This window comes from Perognathus longimembris, chromosome 25 (genome assembly GCF_023159225.1).
Source record: "Perognathus longimembris pacificus isolate PPM17 chromosome 25, ASM2315922v1, whole genome shotgun sequence".
NCBI lineage: Eukaryota > Metazoa > Chordata > Mammalia > Rodentia > Heteromyidae > Perognathus > Perognathus longimembris.
The window spans coordinates 23,847,989-23,868,089 of record NC_063185.1 but is presented as its reverse complement, the minus strand read 5'-3'; the positions used below and the strand labels follow the sequence as shown (position 1 = coordinate 23,868,089).

The 20,101-nt window shown below is 66.1% G+C and overlaps 1 protein-coding gene across 1 annotated transcript in view; it reads left to right on the top strand.

The window, feature by feature from the left end:
- Positions 1 to 20,101, top strand: part of Slit3 (slit guidance ligand 3) — a 218,741-nt gene that overhangs the window by 121,857 nt on the left and 76,783 nt on the right. Inside the window, 1 exon segment of the mRNA XM_048334159.1 lies at positions 12,887 to 12,958. Coding sequence (XP_048190116.1) covers positions 12,887 to 12,958 — 72 coding nt within the window.

Genomic DNA, 20,101 nt, shown 5'->3' with positions numbered 1-20,101 from the left:
CTTGGAACGACCTCCCGGTAGACCCGGGCCAGAGCTCGGACGTGGCGGGCGTCCCGCTGAGCGGAGCTGGCCTGCGGCTTCGCTGCGACGATTTAAGCGTCGGACGCTAGGAGTCTGCACCTGCAAACTCCAGCCAGGCCTCGCTCCAAGCAAAGAGCCCGTTCCCGGTTCCCGGGAGCCCCCCTCCAGCCTCACACCTAGCCAGGTGCCCGAGACCCAACCCGGTAGAAAGGTAGGAGGAATCGAGAATAAGAAAGACGTTAACACATAAAAAAGAACGAGAATCCTGGGTATGCGGTCCTGATCATGAGCCCTCTAACGGTCCTAGAATTCTCTTCCACGACTGACGTGTTCCCAGTGAGATTTGAGTGTGGTTCAAACATGGCTCCCTGTGCGGTCGCGTGCAGTCGCGGTGGCTTGGCGTGGTAACTGTGTTTCTGCGCCGCGGCGGAGGCTCTGTGTCTGTGGTTGCTGTGTCCTAGCTCCTCTCCTGGGTGGTCAAGGGTCTCCAGAACCCCTTCTTGCCCACGTCCACGTGTTCTGCTGGTGTACACGCTCTGGATCTCAGAAAAAATCAAGGTGTCGCGGCGCCGTGATGGGTTCCTATTGGCGCTAGGCTGACAGTGTCATCAGTACATCGTTACAGCTGTGTTTATTCTTCCCAAAGTGGCTACCAGAGAATTGTCACTCCCCGCCAGGCACCAGTGGCTCACGCCTGTAACCCTGGTAACTCAGGAGGCTGAGATCTGAGGATCATGGTTCAAAGCCTGCCTGGGAGGAAAGTCAGGGAGACTCTGACGGCCGACCAGACAGCAAACGAAGCTGGACGGAGAGCTCTGGCGCAAGCGGTAGAGCAACCGCCTCGAGCAAAACCGCTAAGGGACGGCACCCAGGCTCTGAGTTCAAGCCCCAGTACTGGCTCAGCGCTCTCCCAGCCCTGTGACCCGGAGGCGTCACCAATCCTCCCCTGCTGGGGAGCCCCAGATTGAGACTGACTCCTATCACCCCGAGTCTGAGCACCTATGTCACAGATAAGAAGGTGAAAGTACAGGAAAGGGAAGGGCCTGGCCGAGGGCAGAAGAGCCACCGGATGGGGATCGGAGGCTCGGTCCCTCGCTGCCCAGAGAACCGGAGCCCCTCGCTCGCCACCCGGAGCCCCGGGCCCTTTCGCCGTCTGCAGGCGGCTAAACGCCTCCCGCGGTCGCCGAGGGCCGGAGCCCTGGAGGACTCCGCTGCCCCTTAGCTCTGCCTCCAGCCCCTCCCTCGGGATGAGGCTGGACGGAGCCAATGCCAGCCCCCCGTAAACGAGATTAACGCCGCCACTTTGGGGATCCTCGGGGAAATATTCGTCCAAATTGTAAGTGCATGCACCCTTTTGACCCAGCAATTCCATGGCTAGGAAATTCTTCCAACAGATACGTTCACTGAAATGATCCCCGCAATATCCGTGCCTGGAAGTTCATTGCCTTGCAGAAAACTGCAGGATGTGGATGGATGGATGACTTCTGTCGCGAAGGGAGGGCGTGGGGTAGAGTCACGCATTCGTGTGCAGGAGAGGAGCGGTCATGGCAGAGGAAGGGGAAGGGCGGGGAAACGCGGATGTTCTATTATGTGTGTCTATTTCAAATGAGGTATCTATGCACCATGAAACGGATGAGCATTTTGAAGAAAGTGCACACACACACACACACACACACACACACACACACACACACACCACTGGATCAGAGGTCAGGATGCAGAGGAATCGACGAGTTTTACTTTTCACTTTAGGTCTGTCTTTAAGAGTTTTGTGGTTGTCGTCTTTAAGAAGGAACTTGTGGCTGAGCGCTAACTTTGTACAATTGAATTGATAACACAATTGGAACGATCAAATAAAGCCGCAGGACGGGCAAGTGGATGGCGCTTCCCGCCCGTGTTTGTTGTGGCCACTGAATGAGAATGGCCGCGCGCGGTGGCCCCGTGGGTGTCTGCCGGGCACGGGAGGTGAGCCTGGACCCCCCCACACCCCGACCCCCCCCTGCCGCCGGGTGCAGTCGGAAGCGTGGGGCGCCGGGGCGGGCAGGGCTCAGGGCCGCGGCAGGAGATGGGGCACGGGGCGCCGGGGCGGGCAGGGCTCGGAACGCGGGCGATGGGGCACCGGGCGCCGGGGCGGGCAGGGCTGGGAACGCGGGGCGATGGGGCACGAGAGGCCGGGGCGGGCAGGGCTGGGAACGCGGGCGATGGGGCAGGAGAGGCCGGGGCGGGCAGGGCTGGGAACGCGGGCGATGGGGCACCGGGCGCCGGGGCGGGCAGGGCTCGGCGCCCAGGCTGGGGCAGAACCGAGAGCCACTCGAGGGGGGAAAGACCAGGAGAGGGATGGAGGGCGGCTGGGCGCGAGGGCGTGCCCGTGTGCGGGAGCCACCGCACGCCCCGCTCCACCGTCGTAAGCGTGTAACACACATCACGGGGACACGGCGATGGTTACACGTGGGAGCCACACCCGGCTCTGCAGGCTTGTAATATCAAAAATGGGCCGACTCTGAGCCGGGGAGGGAGGGAAAGACGGGGTCCGGAGAGGCCGGAGCGGCGGGGGCCGCGTCTTCGGGCCCGCGGGTCTGCACGCGCCTCTGGCCCTCAGTGCTGGGTGCGGGCGGGGGGCGGCGGGCCGGGGGCCGGGCGGAGGCCAGCCTTACACCGCGGGGCACCTGATCCAGAACTCCGCGTCCGTCCCCAGGAGGGTGCAGGGCAGGGCTGAGGGCTCCCCTCGGTGACCAGGACGCCGCGGGAGGAGACGAGGTGCCCCCGTCCCCCCGACAGGACCGGGGCACGCTGCACACCTGTCAAACTGCGCACGCATCTCGAGTGGCACAGGGCACGCATACATCTGATGACGCATTTGCATGTGTGTATCTAATTGTCCGTTGTATGCGTGTACCAAATGATACATCGCATGCCTGTGTCCAGTTACACACTGTACTCCGTGTCTTACTACACATCACATGCGTCTGTCGGATTACACGTGGCATGTGTGTATCGAATTACGCATGCTGCGTATGTATCCGACGGTGCCTTGCATGCACATATCAGATTGCATATCGAATTGTACATCACACGCGTGTACCAAATTGCACGTGGCGTGCATTATAGAATTGCACTACCGTGCCAATGATCTGCATGCCAGTGGAAGAGGTCAGTTAGGGTTGAGGGTGGTCTCTGCTGGCATTGAGGTGTGACATCCAGGTCTGGGTCAGTTTCAAATCGCGATTGTATCAGATTCACCTCCAAGACTCGCAAAGATCTGTGAGAACGCAGCTCTGACGCGGCGAGGGAAAGGCCGCCCTGAAATGACGCGACTCCCCTTCCGGGGCTGGGGCTGCTGGCTTGGCGCGCTGGCTCTCCTGACTCCGGACCCCTCTCGCCGTCCTCCGGGGGCCCAACGTCGGGGCGGGAATTGTTTACAGCGGTAGCCGGGGGCCGGTGAACTTGGTTCCAAGAGATGAACGTGTTTCCAGGGTGCGGACCCAGGGGAGGCCGTCTCGAGCAAGCCCCTCCCGAGAGACGCCTCGGATGTCGACCGCGCCAGAGGCTGCGTTGAGTCACAAATCCTTCGTTGAAAGCATCCTGCCTGGCACCTCATGCTGGGTCACAGAGCACGAGTTCAAATCCGCGCTGCCGTTCTGGCGATCATCTGGTGTGAACTGACGCGCGCGGCTGAGAATCTGGGCAGAAGGCGGGCTGGCCCGCCCCGGCCCGCGGGGGAGACGTTCGCTCTGGGTTGCAGCATTCTCGGCTTTTTGTTGTTGTGCCCAGTGCCAAACACCAGACGGGTCTCCGCGTGCCCGAGCCCCAGCGTCTTCCTTGGGCTGTGTTTTGTTTCCGCCGAGGAAGGGCGAGGGCTGCGCCTCCCTGCCCGGCCCCGTCTGGAAAACTCGCAGGCGCCAGCTTGAGCGGCAAGCGCGCGTTTAGAGTCCGGGTACCGAGGCCGCGTGGACCACGGATACAGAGCGCCGGGGGCCCGCGGGGGACTCACGGGCTTGTGAGGACACGGCACACAGGAGCTCAGGTCAGTTCGTGGACGCGTGTGCACACGCGTGCGGGCGAGCCGGAGCGTGGACGCAGTCCCACCCGTGCCGTGTGTTTGCAGGTAGAAAGCGGTGTGTGCAGCAGCCCGGTGAGCGGCGGCCGTGTAGGCCGCGCTCTGTCGGATACTTTCGTCCGAAGGCGCGGTGGCTTCCCAGCCCCCCCCCCCGGCCTTGGGGTGTCCGGCCACGCGTGTGAGGTGCTGGACTGAGCCGCGCGGAGGCTAGACCCCGGGAGACGCTTGTTTCCAGATGGTTCTGTCCCGCCCGCGGTGGCCAGGCCGGGCCGCTCTTGGAAAGCTCGGTCCGGTTTGCCAAGAGGAGCGCGTGGCATTTGTGACCGGGGCGGGGGCGGGGCAGAGGCGGACGGTGCCACGGGAAGGCGGGCCGGCTCCGAAGAGGGCGATGGCCAGAAGGGGCCGCGCCAGGCAGGGGGCGGCTCGTGACATCACTTCCCTGCAGAACCGAGGACGGCGCGAGCCTGGCGAACACCGACGGGGACCGCAGGACCCTTAGAGTCCGAGGGCTCCGGGGACCCTGCGGAGGGCACGGGACGCAAAGCCAGGACCTCCTGGGAGGCCACACAGGGCTCTGCCACCGGCTAGGTGGAGGGGGGGCAGGGCCTAAATGGACGGCTATCGAGGCATTTCAAGAGAAGCCGCAAGTCCAGACGCTTCTGTGAACTTTCCGAGGGTGAAATGTTGCCCTGGACATTACGCTTTCAATACAGAACCAAGATAGAGGGCCGTCTGCAAAGAGAATCCACAGGAAAGTGGGGGGGGGGGGACCTGGCCCCAGCATCCACCCAGGGTGAGAGCAGTTGGGGGTTCCCGGGGGGGGGGTCCTTGCTTTAAAAGTCAGCCTGGCCCGGTGGGCACAGGAAGACGTGGGGGGGGGGGGGGTGGGGAGGGAAGGCAGGGCCGGCTGAGGCCTTGGGGTCTCGTGGCCCTTCGAGGCCCTGGGGGCGGCCGGAAGCAAAGCGTCTCGGGGGCCAGCTTCCACGGGCCGGGAGCCGGGAGCCACGTCGGCCGCCTCTCCGGGGGTCACGGGGGACACGTTTTCCGCGGAAGGAACGCGTAAACACCCGTGCCCACCCTTGTAAACGTCGGGCGCGGGGTTCGGTCAGAGGCAGGCCACCGCCGTCGGCGCCACCCCGCTGTGGGTTTTGTGTGTTTGGACGCCCCGCCGGCCCCGCCCGTCTTCGGGGTCCCTGGCCTTCGGCGCGGCCGCCCCGCGAGGTGAGGCGAGCTGAGGAAAGAACGCGCGGCGAAGCCCGTCCGTCCGCCCACCTTCCCGTCTCCCGTAAGGAGCGTGCGTGCGTGCGTGCACGCGCGCGTGCTTATCCACAGGGGAAAGGCGGGAGGAAACAAGCGAAACATTTGGGGGGGTCGTCTGGGGAGGGGGTCTGACCCCACGCTTTCCAGGACGTCTTCACCCCGTGGGAGTTGCTGTACGGAATCATCTGGAAGCACGCGCTCAGGGCACAGCCGGCCTCGCGGGGAGCGTAAGCCCCCTCTGCCGTTGCTTGGGGGTGTCCCCCCTCCCGGCCCTCCTCTGAGCTACCTGAGCGAAAGCTGTCACGTCCGCCCCTGTTCCCTGGAACCCGGGCCGGCCACCCCGACGAAGGGAGTGGGGGGGGGGGGGTGACGGTGAAGAGCGGCCGCGCTGGTCCTCAGCGCCAACCTGGGCGCAGAAGCCGGGGCGGCCTCGGTCCCCTCCCCTCCCCCCTCGCCTTTGAGCCCCCTGCCTGGCTGTCTTTGGGGGGGGTCCCCTTTTCTTTGTGGGTTCACCAGGGAGTCTCCCTGCGGACTCTTAGAGGACAAACGAGGGGCAGAAGAAAGCGATGGCGTGTGCGGGTTCCGCGGCGGACGGTTGATGAGGAGAATTAGAATCGAAGGATTCAAAGTCTTCCGAAGCCCGGGCCATTCCCCGGCCCAGGACTCTCTGTACATTCTCCCAGGCGGCCCGGGGGGGTGGGGGGCGAGAGGGGAGGGCAGGGGGGAGGGCGGGGGAACTGGCCTCCGTTCAGAACGCCAATTACGTCTTTTTTAAATTCCCTTTTCACAATTTATTTGACATTTTGAACGGTGGCCAAAAAAGCTATTATAACTATAAACCATATTCATCGGGATAAATCTCATTAGCCGAGTGATTTCATTAAGGTATTGGCATGCCTAATTGATAAGGGGACGCCAGGACCACTTTCCTGTCTCATTTCCATACGCTCTCTGCTTTGAGAGATGAGAGGAACTGGGTCTTTAAATAAAAGCAAGAAGGGGTGGGGGGAACCCTCCCTCCCTCCCTCCATAAAAATGCTATAGATTCAGGTCCGCACCGTCCCCAGAGTCGGCTTCCTGCCACGCTCCTCGGCTTCCCGCAAGCCCCCGCCCCACGCGGGGCCCTGACACGCCTGTCAGGCCCGGGATGATCGATAGGAGAATATTTATATTAATAAAGCCCCGAGTTAATTAAATAAAACAGTCCTCCGGGTGCACTTAAGGGACCGGGGGGATGGACGGGATCGATCCATCCAGACACTTGAACATTGGGGATGTGCCCTGAAAGCCGATGGCGCCGGGAGGGAAAGAAGGAGAGAGAAAGGGAAGGACGCCCGCTTTGCGGTGTGAACAGTCTGAGGCAGGCCACCGCGTGCCTTGGCCCAAGGCTTGTCTCCGGTTTGGGGAGGCAGGGGAGTCGGGGAGGTGGGAGCGGTGGGGGTGGGGACGGGGGACCGCTGGGGCCTCGCGGCAGAGGGGGAGCAGCCCCTCGTCCTGGGGAGCAGCCCCTCGTCCTGGGGAGCACTCCTCTCGTCCTGGGGAGCAGCCCCTCGTCCTGGGGAGCAGCCCCTCGTCCTGGGGAGAAGCTCCTCATCCTGGGGAGCAGCCCCTCGTCCTGGGGAGCACTCCTCTCGTCCTGGGGAGCAGCCCCTCGTCCTGGGGAGCAGCCCCTCGTCCTGGGGAGCAGCCCCTCGTCCTGGGGAGCAGCCCCTCGTCCTGGGGAGCACTCCTCTCATCCTGGGGAGCAGCCCCTCGTCCTGGGGAGCAGCCCCTCATCCTGGGGAGAAGCTCCTCATCCTGGGGAGCAGCCCCTCGTCCTGGGGAGCAGCCCCTTGTCCTGGGGAGAAGCTCCTCATCCTGGGGAGCAGCCCCTCGTCCTGGGGAGCACTCCTCTCGTCCTGGGGAGCACTCCTCTCGTCCTGGGGAGCAGCCCCTCGTCCTGGGGAGCAGCCCCTCGTCCTGGGGAGAAGCTCCTCATCCTGGGGAGCAGCCCCTCGTCCTGGGGAGCACTCCTCTCGTCCTGGGGAGCAGCCCCTCGTCCTGGGGAGCAGCCCCTCGTCCTGGGGAGCAGCCCTCGTCCTGGGGAGAAGCTCCTCATCCTGGGGAGCAGCCCCTCGTCCTGGGGAGCACTCTTCTCATCCTGGGGAGCAGCCCCTCGTCCTGGGGAGCAGCCCCTCGTCCTGGGGAGCAGCCCCTCGTCCTGGGGAGCACTCCTCTCATCCTGGGGAGCAGCCCCTCATCCTGGGGAGCAGCCCCTCATCCTGGGGAACACGCCTCTCATCCTGGGGAGCACTCCCCTCGTCCTGGGGTGCACTCCTCTCATCCTGGGGAGCACTCCTCCTGTCCCGGGGAGCACTCCTGCCCCCCCCCGGGCCGGGAGCACCGTGGGGGACGAGGCCGGGCTCTATGGCCCAGGCTGAAGCGCAGCACGGGCCTGAGGGTGACAGTCATGGTGGCAGCGTTGACATTTCAGGTTGTGGTGGGGTTGGGCTCCCTGCTCATGCCCTATCGCTCACAAGTCAGGCAGGGCATAAAATAACCCACACTGTTTTAATCTATTCAGCACACACACACACACACACACACACACACACACACACGCACGCACACACAGAGTGCCAGTACCAGGGCTTGAACTCAGGACCTGGGCGCTGTCCTTCCTCCTTCAGCTTTGTCTCTTGCGGCTGGCACTCCACCACTTGAACCAGGCCTTCACCCCTGGCGTTTTGCTGGCTTCTTGGCTTTGCCTCGCCCTCAGATCTCAGCCTCCTGAGTAGCCAGGACCGCAGGCGTGAGCCCCGGCGCCTGACTCAGCAAGTACCCTTGGAGTCACAGCATGCGCGTGAGCTTAGCAGGAGCCATGTGCCCACCGAAGAGGCTTCAGACATCGACGTCGGGGGCTCCTGGCTCGGTGGGGAGCCCCACCGGCAGAGACCCCGTGACCCCCAGGGGCAGGCACCTGGCGGGCCGCTCACCCGCCTGGAAACGCACAGCGCGGGGCACCCAGCTGGCTACGCTGCCTTTGGCTTGTGGTCTCGGGGGGGGGGGGGGACCCCGCCGAGGACCCACAGGCAGACGGCCGGCTCCCCTCGGCTCTCCCTTCCCGGAAGAGTTAGGAGTCTGGGAAAGAGGCCGAGTCAATTCTACCCTGGGCCTCGGGAGCACAGCCCCCGCCTTCTTGGTTCTTCCTAATCACCCCCCAGACGCCCCGTACCTGCGGGCGCTCCCCAGTGAGCCCCACTGCCCGTCCACAGCCGGGGGGCTGCTGGGGGGACCTGGGTCGGCGATGACCCTGCAGGCGGGCCAAGGACGCTTCGCGTGAGAGCAGCTCCCCCGCCCCCGCCACCCCCCACACCGCCCCCCCCCCCCCCAGACAGCCTTGGTCTCCTGATTGCAAAAGCTTTCTTGGCACGGGACTGTCCCTGGGAGGCAGCGGAGGGGACTGGACGGGGCCGCCTCTCCAGAGAAGATGACGAGGGGGACAAGGACACGTCTCCAATTAATCAGCAGATGCCGGGCTCCCGCTCCCGGGCCGCGGGATCGATTTCCATAAAGGCACTTCTGCAGATGAGTTTGCCGGCCCCTCCCTGGCTGGGCCTTTCCTTCTCGGGTCCGGCCCGTGGGAGAACAGGCGTCCGGGTTCCAGAGTGACAGCGTCGGCTCCCGCGATCACATGGGGGGGGGCGGGGGAGGGGGCGGGGGCGGGAGCCCCGTTCTCAAACTGCACAGGCAGACACATCACCCCTCTCTGCTGCTTTGATCCCGGGGCCCTCCCGGCCCCAGAGCGAGGCGTCTGGGTTGGGTTGGGTTTTCTTGTGACCTAAAGCCACCGGCTCGGGGTCCTGACAGCCGGGTCTTCAGGACCCGACGTCCGCCCTCGGTGGAGACAGCGCGATGGCGGCCGTGTGGCGTGGGGGGGGGGGGGGCCCGCCTGGGGACCTGGCCAGGCGAGTGCTGGGGAGCCCGGCTGAGAGCAGGGGCCACCCCGGGGCGGGAGGTGAGGGTCCCCCGTCCCGCCGGAGGCTCCCGCCTTGCCGCTAACATTTGGGGGGTACGGAGCTGTGGGAACCCCCCCGCTCTGCGCCGTCTCCCCGCACGCCTCGCCCAGCCCCGTCCTCGGGGAGCACTTCCCCGCGAGGCGGGCACCCGGCCCTGCCCTTGAACCCCCACAGTCGGCGTGGGGGATCCGGGGCTGGGGGGAGGCCTGCACCTCGCATGGGGGAGGCGCCGAGAGTATTGGATTAGGGGATTAGTCACCCGGAATCTGTTAATCCCCTAAATGGGTTTTGGTGGATAGGAGGTGACCAGCGGGCCCATCTCCCCCGCTCCGGCAGAGAGCGCGAGGGGAACAGGACCGTCTCCCCGGGGGCTGGGGAGCGAGGCGGCTGCCCCCCCCACCCCCCGGGCCGCACGCAGATGCCTTCCCTGTCTATCACCCCGATTTTACATCAACCCACTGAGAGCCGGTGGGCTTCTGGGTTTGTTGTTGCGGTTTCATGTTACCCAAGGGCACCGTGGAGCTGGGTGGTGATCCTAGCTACTGCGGAAGCTGATCTAAGGATTGCGGTTCGAAGCCAGCCTGGGCAGGAAAGTCCGTGGGACTCATCGGTGAATTGCAGAAAAAGCCAGACATGGCGCGGTGGCTCAAGTGGTAGAGTGCTAGCCTTGAGCGAAAAAGAGCTCAGGGACAGCGCCCGGGCCCCGAGTTCAAGCCCCAGGACTGGCAAAAATGAAATAAATGAGAATGAAAAGCGTACAAGGGCCCTGACGGTTGGTCTGGCCGCAAGGGGGTGGAGAGCGAGTACAGAGACGCCGACGGGGCCCGTCTGGTTGTCTCTTCTTCGGAGCGCCGGCTCCCTCCCTCCCCGCGTGGCCTCCTCCGGTCCCCGCTCCCCCTGCCCGCACCTCCTTTGGGGAGGGATGCTTTCATCTGCCGGGGGGGAACAGAGTGACTCAGAGCTGCTCTCCGGAAGCCGCCGCCAGCGCGCGCGGTGGGGCCTTGGGCTCCATCCCGGTGCTGCCCGCATCCGACGGACGTCACCCAGGCCCAGAGCTCCCGTGATTGGGGACACCCTCCTCAGTCTGTCCTGGACGCTGGCTTCTCCCGCCCAGTGTGGTGGAGGGCAGGTGGAGCCCGGGAACTCGCATTTCTCTTGGATGGTCTTGAACCGAGCACCAGCAGAGCTACAAAGCCCGCCCGCTCCGAGATGAGCGCCCTGGGGGTCTGGGGATGCCAGGCTCTCCCTGATTGTGCCTCAGCCCCTCCCCTCCCTCCTCCAGAGGTGGTGGTGCCCTCGGCGCCCTGCAGGGCTGGGGTGGGGGTGAGGCGTCCACGGAGGCCCAGAGAACGCGGGGAGCCCCGGGAGCCGAGCCCCGCCTGCCGCCGCACGCGCGGCCTTCCCCGCCATTTGTCAAAGCGTCTCCTGCCAGGCGGATGAGGCCATCATAAATTTGCAAAGAAAGTGGATCTGTGTCCAAAGCGTTTTAGTGAATTAAAAAGGTTGGGGGCCGGGCGGGCGGGGAGGGCTGCGTCTCCGCGCCTGCCAGCTCCCGCTTGACTTATGGTCTCCTTAATAAGTCCTCTTTGCTCCTGTGTTTGGGGACGGCATAATCGGGCGGTGAATCATTTTCTGGAAGCTGAGAAATGCACTTTAGCTAATGCACTTCTCTGTCCCTTTGATGGCCCTAATTATTTAGAAAGTTATCCTAACCCGGACCCCCATTTCCCGGCCAAGACGCCTCCCCTCCCGGCCCCGGAACCCAGCACACCTTGCACCCCAAAACTCCTCCAACCCCGGGCCTCTCTTCGATGCTCTTTCCCGTCACTTCTTAGCGTTTCCCAAGCCCCTGGTCTCGTGCCGGCCGAGGGCTGCATCGGAGCGAACCGGGGGGCCACCACTGGCTCTCGGGCGTCACGAGTGGATTTCGTTACCCTAACCACCGGGGCATTTACGGAATCCGCGCCCCCCACCCCCACCCCAGCAGCCGCTCGCTCGGTGGGAAACACACTGAGTAAACCGTACACGCAGACCCCAGGGCAGGGTGGGGGGGGGCGGGAGGGCCGGCTGGGCTTGCTCTGTGGGTTCAAGGCTGGCGCGCGGGGCAGCTACGTGTGCCCCCCGCCCCCTAGTGCCCCCAGACTCCCCCACGAGAGGTTGCACACCACTTGTGCACAAGGGCTTTCCCGCTGTCGTCCGTGCTCCTGGCGTTCACGGGCCTCCTTCCAGCCCGGCACCGGCAGTGGCCAGAGTTAACAGCCCAGCCGGGGGGGGTGGGGGGGGGAGATAAAGACGGGGCCCCCTGTGGCTGCCGGAGCCCGGGGAGGCCCCCGGGGACCGGCTCTTTCTCTGGAAGCGGAGGGGAAGCGGCCCCGCGGCCTGGGTGGCTCGGCCCGACCCCGGCTGCCCGGCGGGCTTTGTTCAGCGGGGCTCGGCCCCGGCGCGGCTCCTCGCGTCGGGCCTGGCCGGGAAGCCCTCGGCTCAGCCCGCTCTGCGGCTCAGCCCGCTCACACGGGTCACCCGCAGGGAGCCCTGGGTTTGGGGTGTGGAGCGCCCTGCGATTCAGCCCCACACACCCCAGGACCCCAAGGCTCAGCATTGCTGGGGAGGCGGGGGGTGGAGCTGCATCTTGACACTGAGGCCGGGCTTGAACTCGGGGCCTGGGCGCGGTCCCTGAGCTCTGACGCTCACGACTGGGCTCTGCCACGTGGGCCACAGCTCCGCTTCTGGCTGTCCTGTGGTTAACTGGAGGCGACAGTCTCTCCGGCTGTCCTGCCTAGAGCGGCTGTGAACTGAGCCAACGAGAAGGGGGTCTGCCGGTGTGCCGGCGAGAGGGTCACGGGCAGGCACGCCCCACCTAGAAACTAAGAAGTCATTTGTAGTGGTGAGGTACGCGTACACACACACACACACACACACACCTGTCACCAATAGCTGTGTTAGCAGAGGTGTGTCCAAGGGCGTAGTTGTTTTATCTTGGTACTGGAGCTTTCCGCATGTGTTAAAATCACGCCCTGTGTGTGTGCAGGTAGGTGTGTATCGATGCGTAGACGGGTGTGTGTGTGTGTGTGGATATGTGTGTGGTCGGCCCTGGCCCCCTGGCTCTCCTCTCTGCCATAGCTGCGGACCCCCTGAGTCCCTCATGCCCCTCGGAGCAGGGCTGGGGGGCCCGGCAGGTGGGGGCCGGGCGGGGCCCCTCGTGGCCGGGCTTGTGGAAATGCCATTTGAATTTATGATGTCAGACAATCCCATGGCCGGGGCCGGGCCAGGCCGCCGTCCCGGAGAACAAAGGCGGAGCGGGGAGGGGAGGCGGGTGCCTGACCCTGGGGGGGGGGGGGGCGTGGGGGAGGGCTGGGGTCTGGGGAGGCGCGGGACCACCCAGAGTGCCGGCCGGGCGGGGGGGGGGGGGGAGGGTCTGGGACGGCGCCCCGCCTGGTGGCCGGTCCAGCCTGGGGGTCCCCGCCCACGGCACACCAGGGGCTTTGTTATCCTAATGAGCGGCGAGGGCGGCGTGACCGGGTGTCTGACCTCCTGCTCTCCCTCCCTCCAGAGACCTGAGCGAGAACCAGATCCAGGGCGTCCCCCGGAAGGCGTTCAGGGGCCTCGCCGACATCAAGAACCTGTGAGTGCCGACTTCCGCGGGCGCAGCCGGGAGGGGGGCCGGGAGGGGGGGATGGGGGACGGGAGGGTGGGGGCGGAGGGGGAGGGGCTCGGGAGAGGAGGGCCGTGACTCGGTGGGCCCCGGGCAGCCTCGCGGAGCCCCGGGCTTCCGGATGATTCGTCCTGGCCGAGGCTCCGGCCCGCGGCCCGCTGGCTTTCGAAGGGCGGAGGGCGGAGCCTGGCAGAGGTGTCGGGCACGCGGGGGCCGCGCTGCCCACGACCAGGGGCCCGGCCCCATCGGCAGCCAGGCCTGAGCGAGTCAGGGCGGGTGGTGGCGCGAGGGCGGGGACGGGGGGACGGGGGGGACGGGGACGCTGACATCACCATCGCAAGCGCGTGCAGCCTGACCCCCCGAGAGCTTCGGGACCAGTGCCCCAGCACCATCGGGGACGGGTAGCCGCCCACCTCTCTGACAGACTTGTGTGTGTGTGCATGTGTGTCTGTGTGTGTGTCACTTTTTGTTTTAAATCGATTCTGGCGGACGGAGAGTGTCAAGAGATTGCGGGCCATCCACGTGCAGATTCTCACACTCACACACAGCAGGGTGCCGACACGGGCCCGTGGCCCTCCTCCCCAAGCGCTGAGCCGAGTGCGTCCCCACGGTGTGTGTGTGTGTGCGCGTGTGCGTGTGCATCCTCACGGGGTGTGGGTGTGTGTGCGTGTGCATCCTCACAGTGTGTGTGCATGTGTGCGTGTGCATCCTCACGGGTGTGTGTGCGCGTGCGTGCGTGCGTCCTCATGGTGTGTGAGCGTGTGTGCGCGTGCGTGCAGGCCCCGCCCCAGCCTTTGGGGGGTGCCTCTTGCGGTGGCCATGGCCCTCACGGGGTGTGTGTGTGTGCGTGTGAGTCCTCACAGCGTGTGTGTGTGCATGCGTCCTCACGGTGTGCGTGCGTGTGTGCATGTGTGTGTGGGTGTGCATCCTCATGGTGTGTGTGTGGGTGTGTGTGTGCGTGTGCATCCTCACGGTGTGGGTGGGTGTGCGTGTGTGTGTGGGTGTGCATCCTCATGGTGTGTGGGTGTGTGTGCTGTGTGCATCCTTATGGTGTGTGTGAGTGTGCGTGCAGGCCTGGGTGGCTCTGGGGGTTTTTCCCAGGGAGTGATGGCTGTATCTGTGAGCTCGCCCCCCCCGCCCCAGCCTTTGGGGGTGCCTCTTGCGGTGGCCGCGGCCCTCACGGCGTGTGTGTGTGGTGTGTGTGTGCATGTGTGCATCCTCACGGCGTGTGGTGTGCGCGCGCGCGTGCGTCCTCACGGTGTGTGCGCGTGTGTGTGCGTGCGTGCAGGCCCCGCCCCAGCCTTTGGGGGGGCGCCTCTTGCGGTGGCCACGGCCCTCACGGCGTGTGTGTGTGTGCGCGCGCGTGCGTCCTCACGGTGTGTGTGCATGTGTACGTGTGCATCCTCACCGTGTGCGCGCGTGTGTGCGCGTGCGTGCAGGCCCCGCCCCAGCCTTTGGGGGCGCCTCTTGCAGTGGCCGCGGCCCTCACAGCGTGTGTGTGTGTGCGCGCGCGCGTGCATCCTCACGGTGTGTGTGCGCATGTGCGTGTGCCTCCTCACGGTGTGTGTGCATGTGTGCGTGTGCATCCTCACAGTGTGTGCGTGTGTGTGCGCGTGCCTCCTCACGGTGTGTGTGTGCGCGCGCGTGTGCCTCCTCACGGTGTGTGTGCGGTGTGTGCGTGTGCCTCCTCACGGTGTGTGCGCATGTGTACGTGTGCATCCTCACGGTGTGTGCGCGTGTGTGCGCGTGCGTGCAGGCCCCGCCCCAGCCTCTGGGGGCGCCTCTTGCGGTGGCCGCGGCCCTCGCGGCGTGCGGCTCCCTGGTCTCCGCCGGGCAGCTGCGTCCGTGGGCTCGCCGCGTGTCTGGCGGGCACAGACCTGCCTGGCTGACCCGACCCCAGCTCAGAGTCACCCCGAGAGGCCCGGGAGACTTGAGGGCTCTGGGGCGGGAGGGGCGATGGCTTCAGACGCAGGTCTTCCGGGCCTCTGCCCGCACGCCGGGCGGGGGGGGGGGGGGCCGTCCCCGGCTCGGGGCTCCGGGGGGCGGCGAGGGTCTCGGGGGGCTCTGGGGAGGGGAGGCCGCCGGCCGGGCCCCAGGAGGGCAGGGCAGGGGCAGAGCGGGCGCTGCCCTAGCGCAAAGCCCTCTGCCTGCGGGAGGGAGGGAACGTGGCCGCTCGGCCGGAAAGTATTTAGAAAGTTCTGGATGCGGCTGTGTTTCGAAGCAGCTCCGCATCTGGGCAGAGGCGGCAGGGACTGGCCAATATCAAGTGCCAAGCCACAGCATGTGAGGAGCGAGAGAAAGACAGACAGACAGACAGACAGAGACCGCCCAGGAAGGAACCAGGAAGAGAGATGACAAGGACACATCTGTCCATCGGTCCCTAGCACCTCGCCGATCCTGCCAGACATCATCACGTCACTGCAGCCCTAGGGGGTGTGCACACGCCTGGTCGGTGCACACACACACGCACACACACGTGCACACACAGGCACACATGCACACACGGCTCTACGGCACCCAGGTGTGCGCAGGTGGAGGGTGTGAGCGGGCGGTGGCTGAGGCGTGGCCTTGGTGCACAATCTCGATGGCAGGGCTTGGTGCTCAAGGCCAAGCCCGTGGTTTCTGCTCCTCTGCAGGGGGCAGGGGTGGGGGCAAGGGTGGGGGCGGGGGCGGGGGTGGGGGCGGGGGCGGGGGTGGGGGCGGGGACGGGGCGGTGCTGTTTGAGGGGGGTTAGAGTTCCATTCGCAGCAGGCTCTGCACAGGATATGAACAGAAAATACAGAGGATTCCCAAATATGCTGGCCTCCCCCCCCAGCGCAGGCCCGGCCTCTCCCTGACCCCCCAGCGCAGGCCCGGCCTCTCCCTGCCCCCCCCAGCGCAGGCCCGGCCTCTCCCTGCCCCCCCCAGCGCAGGCCCGGCCTCTCCCTGCCCCCCCCCAGCGCAGGCCCGGCCTCTCCCAGCCCCCCCCCCCAGCGCAGGCCCGGCCTCTCCCTGCCCCCCAGCGCAGGCCCGGCCTCTCCCTGCCCCCCCCAGCGCAGGCCCGGCCTCTCCCTGCCCCCCAGCGCAGGCCCGGCCTCTCCCTGCCCCCCCAGCGCAGGCCCGGCCTCTCCCTGCCCCCCCCAGCGCAGGCCCGGCCTCTCCCTGCCCCCCCCCAGCGCAGGCCCGGCCTCTCCCTGCCCCCCCAGCGCAGGCCCGGCCTCTCCCTGCCCCCCCCCAGCCCAGGCCCGGCCTCTCCCTGCCCCCCCAGCGCAGGCCCGGCCTCTCCAGCCCCCCCCAGCGCAGGCCCGGCCTCTCCCAGCCCCCCCCAGCGCAGGCCCGGCCTCTCCCACCGACGCCACGGCCGGCGTGGGCTGCGCTGGTGACGGCTGCTCACTGTCTGTCTGTGTGCACCTGCGTGCGTGTGCATGGGACGCAGGGTGTGAGCTCAGGGCACCACCGCGGACATGCACACACGCGTGCACACCACAGCACATGAGGGCGTTCTGCCCTCCCTGTGGGGCTGAGGACCCCCGTGTGTTTAACTGGGTAGGGCCACGCCGCCCGGCCGAGGCCCGGTGGGGAGGGCTGTCTGGGGGGGGGGGGGCACAGCCGGGGCCGGGGTCTCACCCTCCGCCCTGGTCACCGCGAGGCCTGGTGGGGCGGGCTGTCTGGGGGGCGGCCGAGGCCCGGTGGGGAGGGCTGTCTGGGGGGTGAGGGCGGCCGAGGCCCGGTGGGGAGGGCTGTCTGGGGGGGGGGGGCACAGCCGGGGCTGGGGTCTCACCCTCGCCCTGGTCACCCGCCAAGGCCTGGTGGGGCGGGCTGTCTGGGGGGGGGGGCGGCCGAGGCCCGGTGGGGAGGGCGGCCGGGGACAGGGTTCTCACCCTCTGCCCTGGTCACTGTGAGGCCCCGGTGGGGCGGGCTGTCTGGGGGGGGGGGCAGCCGAGGCCCGGTGGGGAGGGCTGTCTGGGGGGGCGGCCGAGGCCCGGTGGGGAGGGCGGCCGGGGTCTCACCCTCCGCCCTGGTCCACCGCCGAGGCCCGGGCTGGAGTCGGGCTGCGGGAGCCTCCGATGTCATCGTAAACGAATTCCCGGCCTCGGGCCGCGCCGGCCTCTGTTCCCGTGGGCCGAGGGTGGGAGCCGGCTCCCTCCCTCCCCTCGGTGGTGGGGGGGGGGGGTCTCGAGGTCACCTGGCTGGGATGGACGCGCGGAGCCTCTTCCCGGAGGAAGCGGCTGGTCGTCGCCCTCCTCCCCCCACCCGCGTACCCGAGCAGGCAGGACAGAGCGTGCCCCCCCACCCCGTGCACCCCGACAGAAGTCCTGGGGAGGAGAGGCCTCCTCCTCCCCCTCCCCCCTCCTCCTCCCCCCCCGCCCGCCCCCAGAGGCGACCACGACCCCCGCCGCGGGGGGACGGTGCCGTCAGAGGGTCTGCAGAGGAGAAGCGACTCGTTCTAGGAAGGGGGAGGGCGATCGGGACCCACGGGGCCGTGGGGGGGGTGCAGGAATGGGGGACGCCCCGTCACGGGGGGGGGGGTAGGGGAGGTGCGGGGGAGGGAGCCCCGCGGCGGCGGCGGGCGGTGTCGGGGGCGCCGAGGGTCCTGCATGGCTCCCGCCCGCGTCGTGTGCCGCGGCACGAGGGGGTCCCCGCGTGTTCACCCTCCGAGGGCCGCGGGGGGCCGCTCGCTCTTGGGGTGAGGCGTGGGCGTGGCCGGCGCTGTGGTATCTGTGTCCGGGGCCCACGGTACCCCAACCACAGAGGAGGAAGCCCCGGCCCCAGCTCCGGGCTGCGGCCTTCCCGGGGGACAGCGGGGAGGGGCGACCCGGGGGGCTGCGTGGGAGCCACGGGGCTCGGCCCAGAGCACCGACGCCACGCGCTTCCAACCCCCCCCCCAGGGCTTCCTTCCCCGCAAGCCCCTGCGTTCCACGCCCGTGTCCCCTCCGTCAAGACTCCCCGGGGCTCTGAGGGGAGGCTGGGCCTCGGGGTTCATCTCCCATCACCCCCATAACGGTGTTCTTGCCGCGTCACAGAAGCGCCGGTGTCGGCCCTGCCCACCAGCCCCCCGAGGCCCCCCCACCGGCGGCCCCCGCGTGGGGGTCCCAGCCGCCCGGCCGTGGCGTGGCGGGGATGGAGCTCCCTCCGGCCGCTGGCGCTGAGGGTCTCCCGGTGGGGTCGCCGTCTGGAGGACCCGTCCATCCCAGCCCCCGGGGCCCCGGGCCGAGCCACAGCCCAAGACGACCTCAGAGCCCGGCGGGGCGAAGGAAAGCGCACCGTCCGAGTCAGGAATCCAGGCTGGGACCGAAGGCGACCTGGGCCCCTCTCCACCCTCCCACCCACCCTGCCCCCAACCTCCAGAGAAAACGGGGGCCCTCTGCACACCCGTGTGTGCACGCGCACGCACACACACACACCACACACACACACACACCTCCCGGCCTCTCGGTCTCTGCCTCTTGCTTTCAGTCTCTCCCATCTCTCTGTCTCTGCCTCTTGCTGTCTCTCTCTCTGTGTGTCTTTCTCTGTCTCTCTGCTGCTCTTTGTCTCTCTCTGTGTCTCTGCCTCTCTCTCTCTGTGTCTCTGCCTCTCTCTGTCTGTCTGCCTCTCTCTCTCTCTGTGTCTCTGCCTCTCTCTCTGTGTCTCTGCCTCTCTCTCTCTGTGTCTCTGCCTCTCTCTCTCTGCCTCTCTCTCTGTGTCTCTGCCTCTCTTTCTCTCTCTGTGTCTCTGCCTCTCTCTCTCTGTCTCTGCCTCTCTCTCTCTCTGTGTCTCTGCCTCTCTCTCTGTGTCTCTGCCTCTCTCTCTCTGTGTCTCTGCCTCTCTCTCTCTGTGTCTCTGCCTCTCTCTCTCTGTGTCTCTGCCTCTCTCTCTCTGTGTCTCTGCCTCTCTCTCTGTGTGTGTGTCTCTGCCTCTCTCTGTCTGTCTCTGCCTCTCTCTCTCTGTGTCTCTGCCTCTCTTTCTCTCTCTGTGTCTCTGCCTCTCTCTCTGTGTCTCTGCCTCTCTCTGTGTCTCTGCCTCTCTGTGTGTCTCTGCCTCTCTCTCTCTGTCTCTGCCTCTCTCTCTGTGTCTCTGTCTCTCTCTCTGTGTCTCTGCCTCTCTCTCTGTGTCTCTGCCTCTCTCTCTCTGTCTCTCTCTCTGTCTCTGCCTCTCTCTCTGTGTCTCTGCCTCTCTCTGTGTGTCTCTGCCTCTCTCTGTGTCTCTGCCTCACTCTCCTGTCTCTCTCTGTGTCTCTGCCTCTCTCTCTGTGTCTCTGCCTCTCTCTCTCTGTCTCTCTCTCTGTGTCTCTGCCTCTCTCTCTGTGTCTCTGCCTCTCTCTCTCTGTGTCTCTGCCTCTCTCTGTGTCTCTGCCTCTCTCCCTGTCTCTCTCTCTCTGTGTCTCTGCCTCTCTCTCCCTGTCTCTCTCTCTGTGTCTCTGCCTCTCTCTCTGTGTCTCTCTCTCTGTGTCTCTGCCTCTCTCTCTCTCTCTCTGTGTGTCTCTGTCCCCCCCCACCCCCCGCAATCTCCAAGATGTGTGACAATCTCTGGTGCCCGTCAGGTCTCAAGTTGGGCCAATAAGGGGACAGCACCGTTCGTCTTCCTGAGGAGCCGATGGGGCGCCCGCCACTCAGGGCGCGCTGTCAAGCTCTAACTTGATTAAAATGGAAAACTGCACTGCTTGGAAAGCAAACGTGAAGTCGAAACCCCTTTGCGGAGGGCTCCCGCCTCCGGAGCCCGGGTTTATGGATCACCCAGGGTTAATTTATGCCATTTTCGTCCCATACATTAATTTTGAATATATTTGTTGAAAATTTCCTGTAGCTTGCATTTATGGTTGTCAAAGGGGCTTTTATCTTGAAAAAAAATGGTGCTGGTTTTAATTACAGTTCTAAATGGCTTCCTAACCACCGTGAACTCGGGAGCTACATTATCTCCGTGACAGCCGGCCGCTGCCGCCGTATCGATTTTGTCATTTGCTCCATTAGGGCGGATGCAAACCCTTTGTACAGAGACCGTTCGGGTCTGAGCTTTGGGGAGCGGGGGGGGGGCCCTCCGGAGTAGGCAGAGGAACCCCCTGCCCCGTTCCCCTTCTCCGTTCCCTTTGCTCTCGGGGCGCTGTCTCCCCGCGTCCCGAGAGCCCGTGTCTCCCGACACATCGCCTCGGAGACA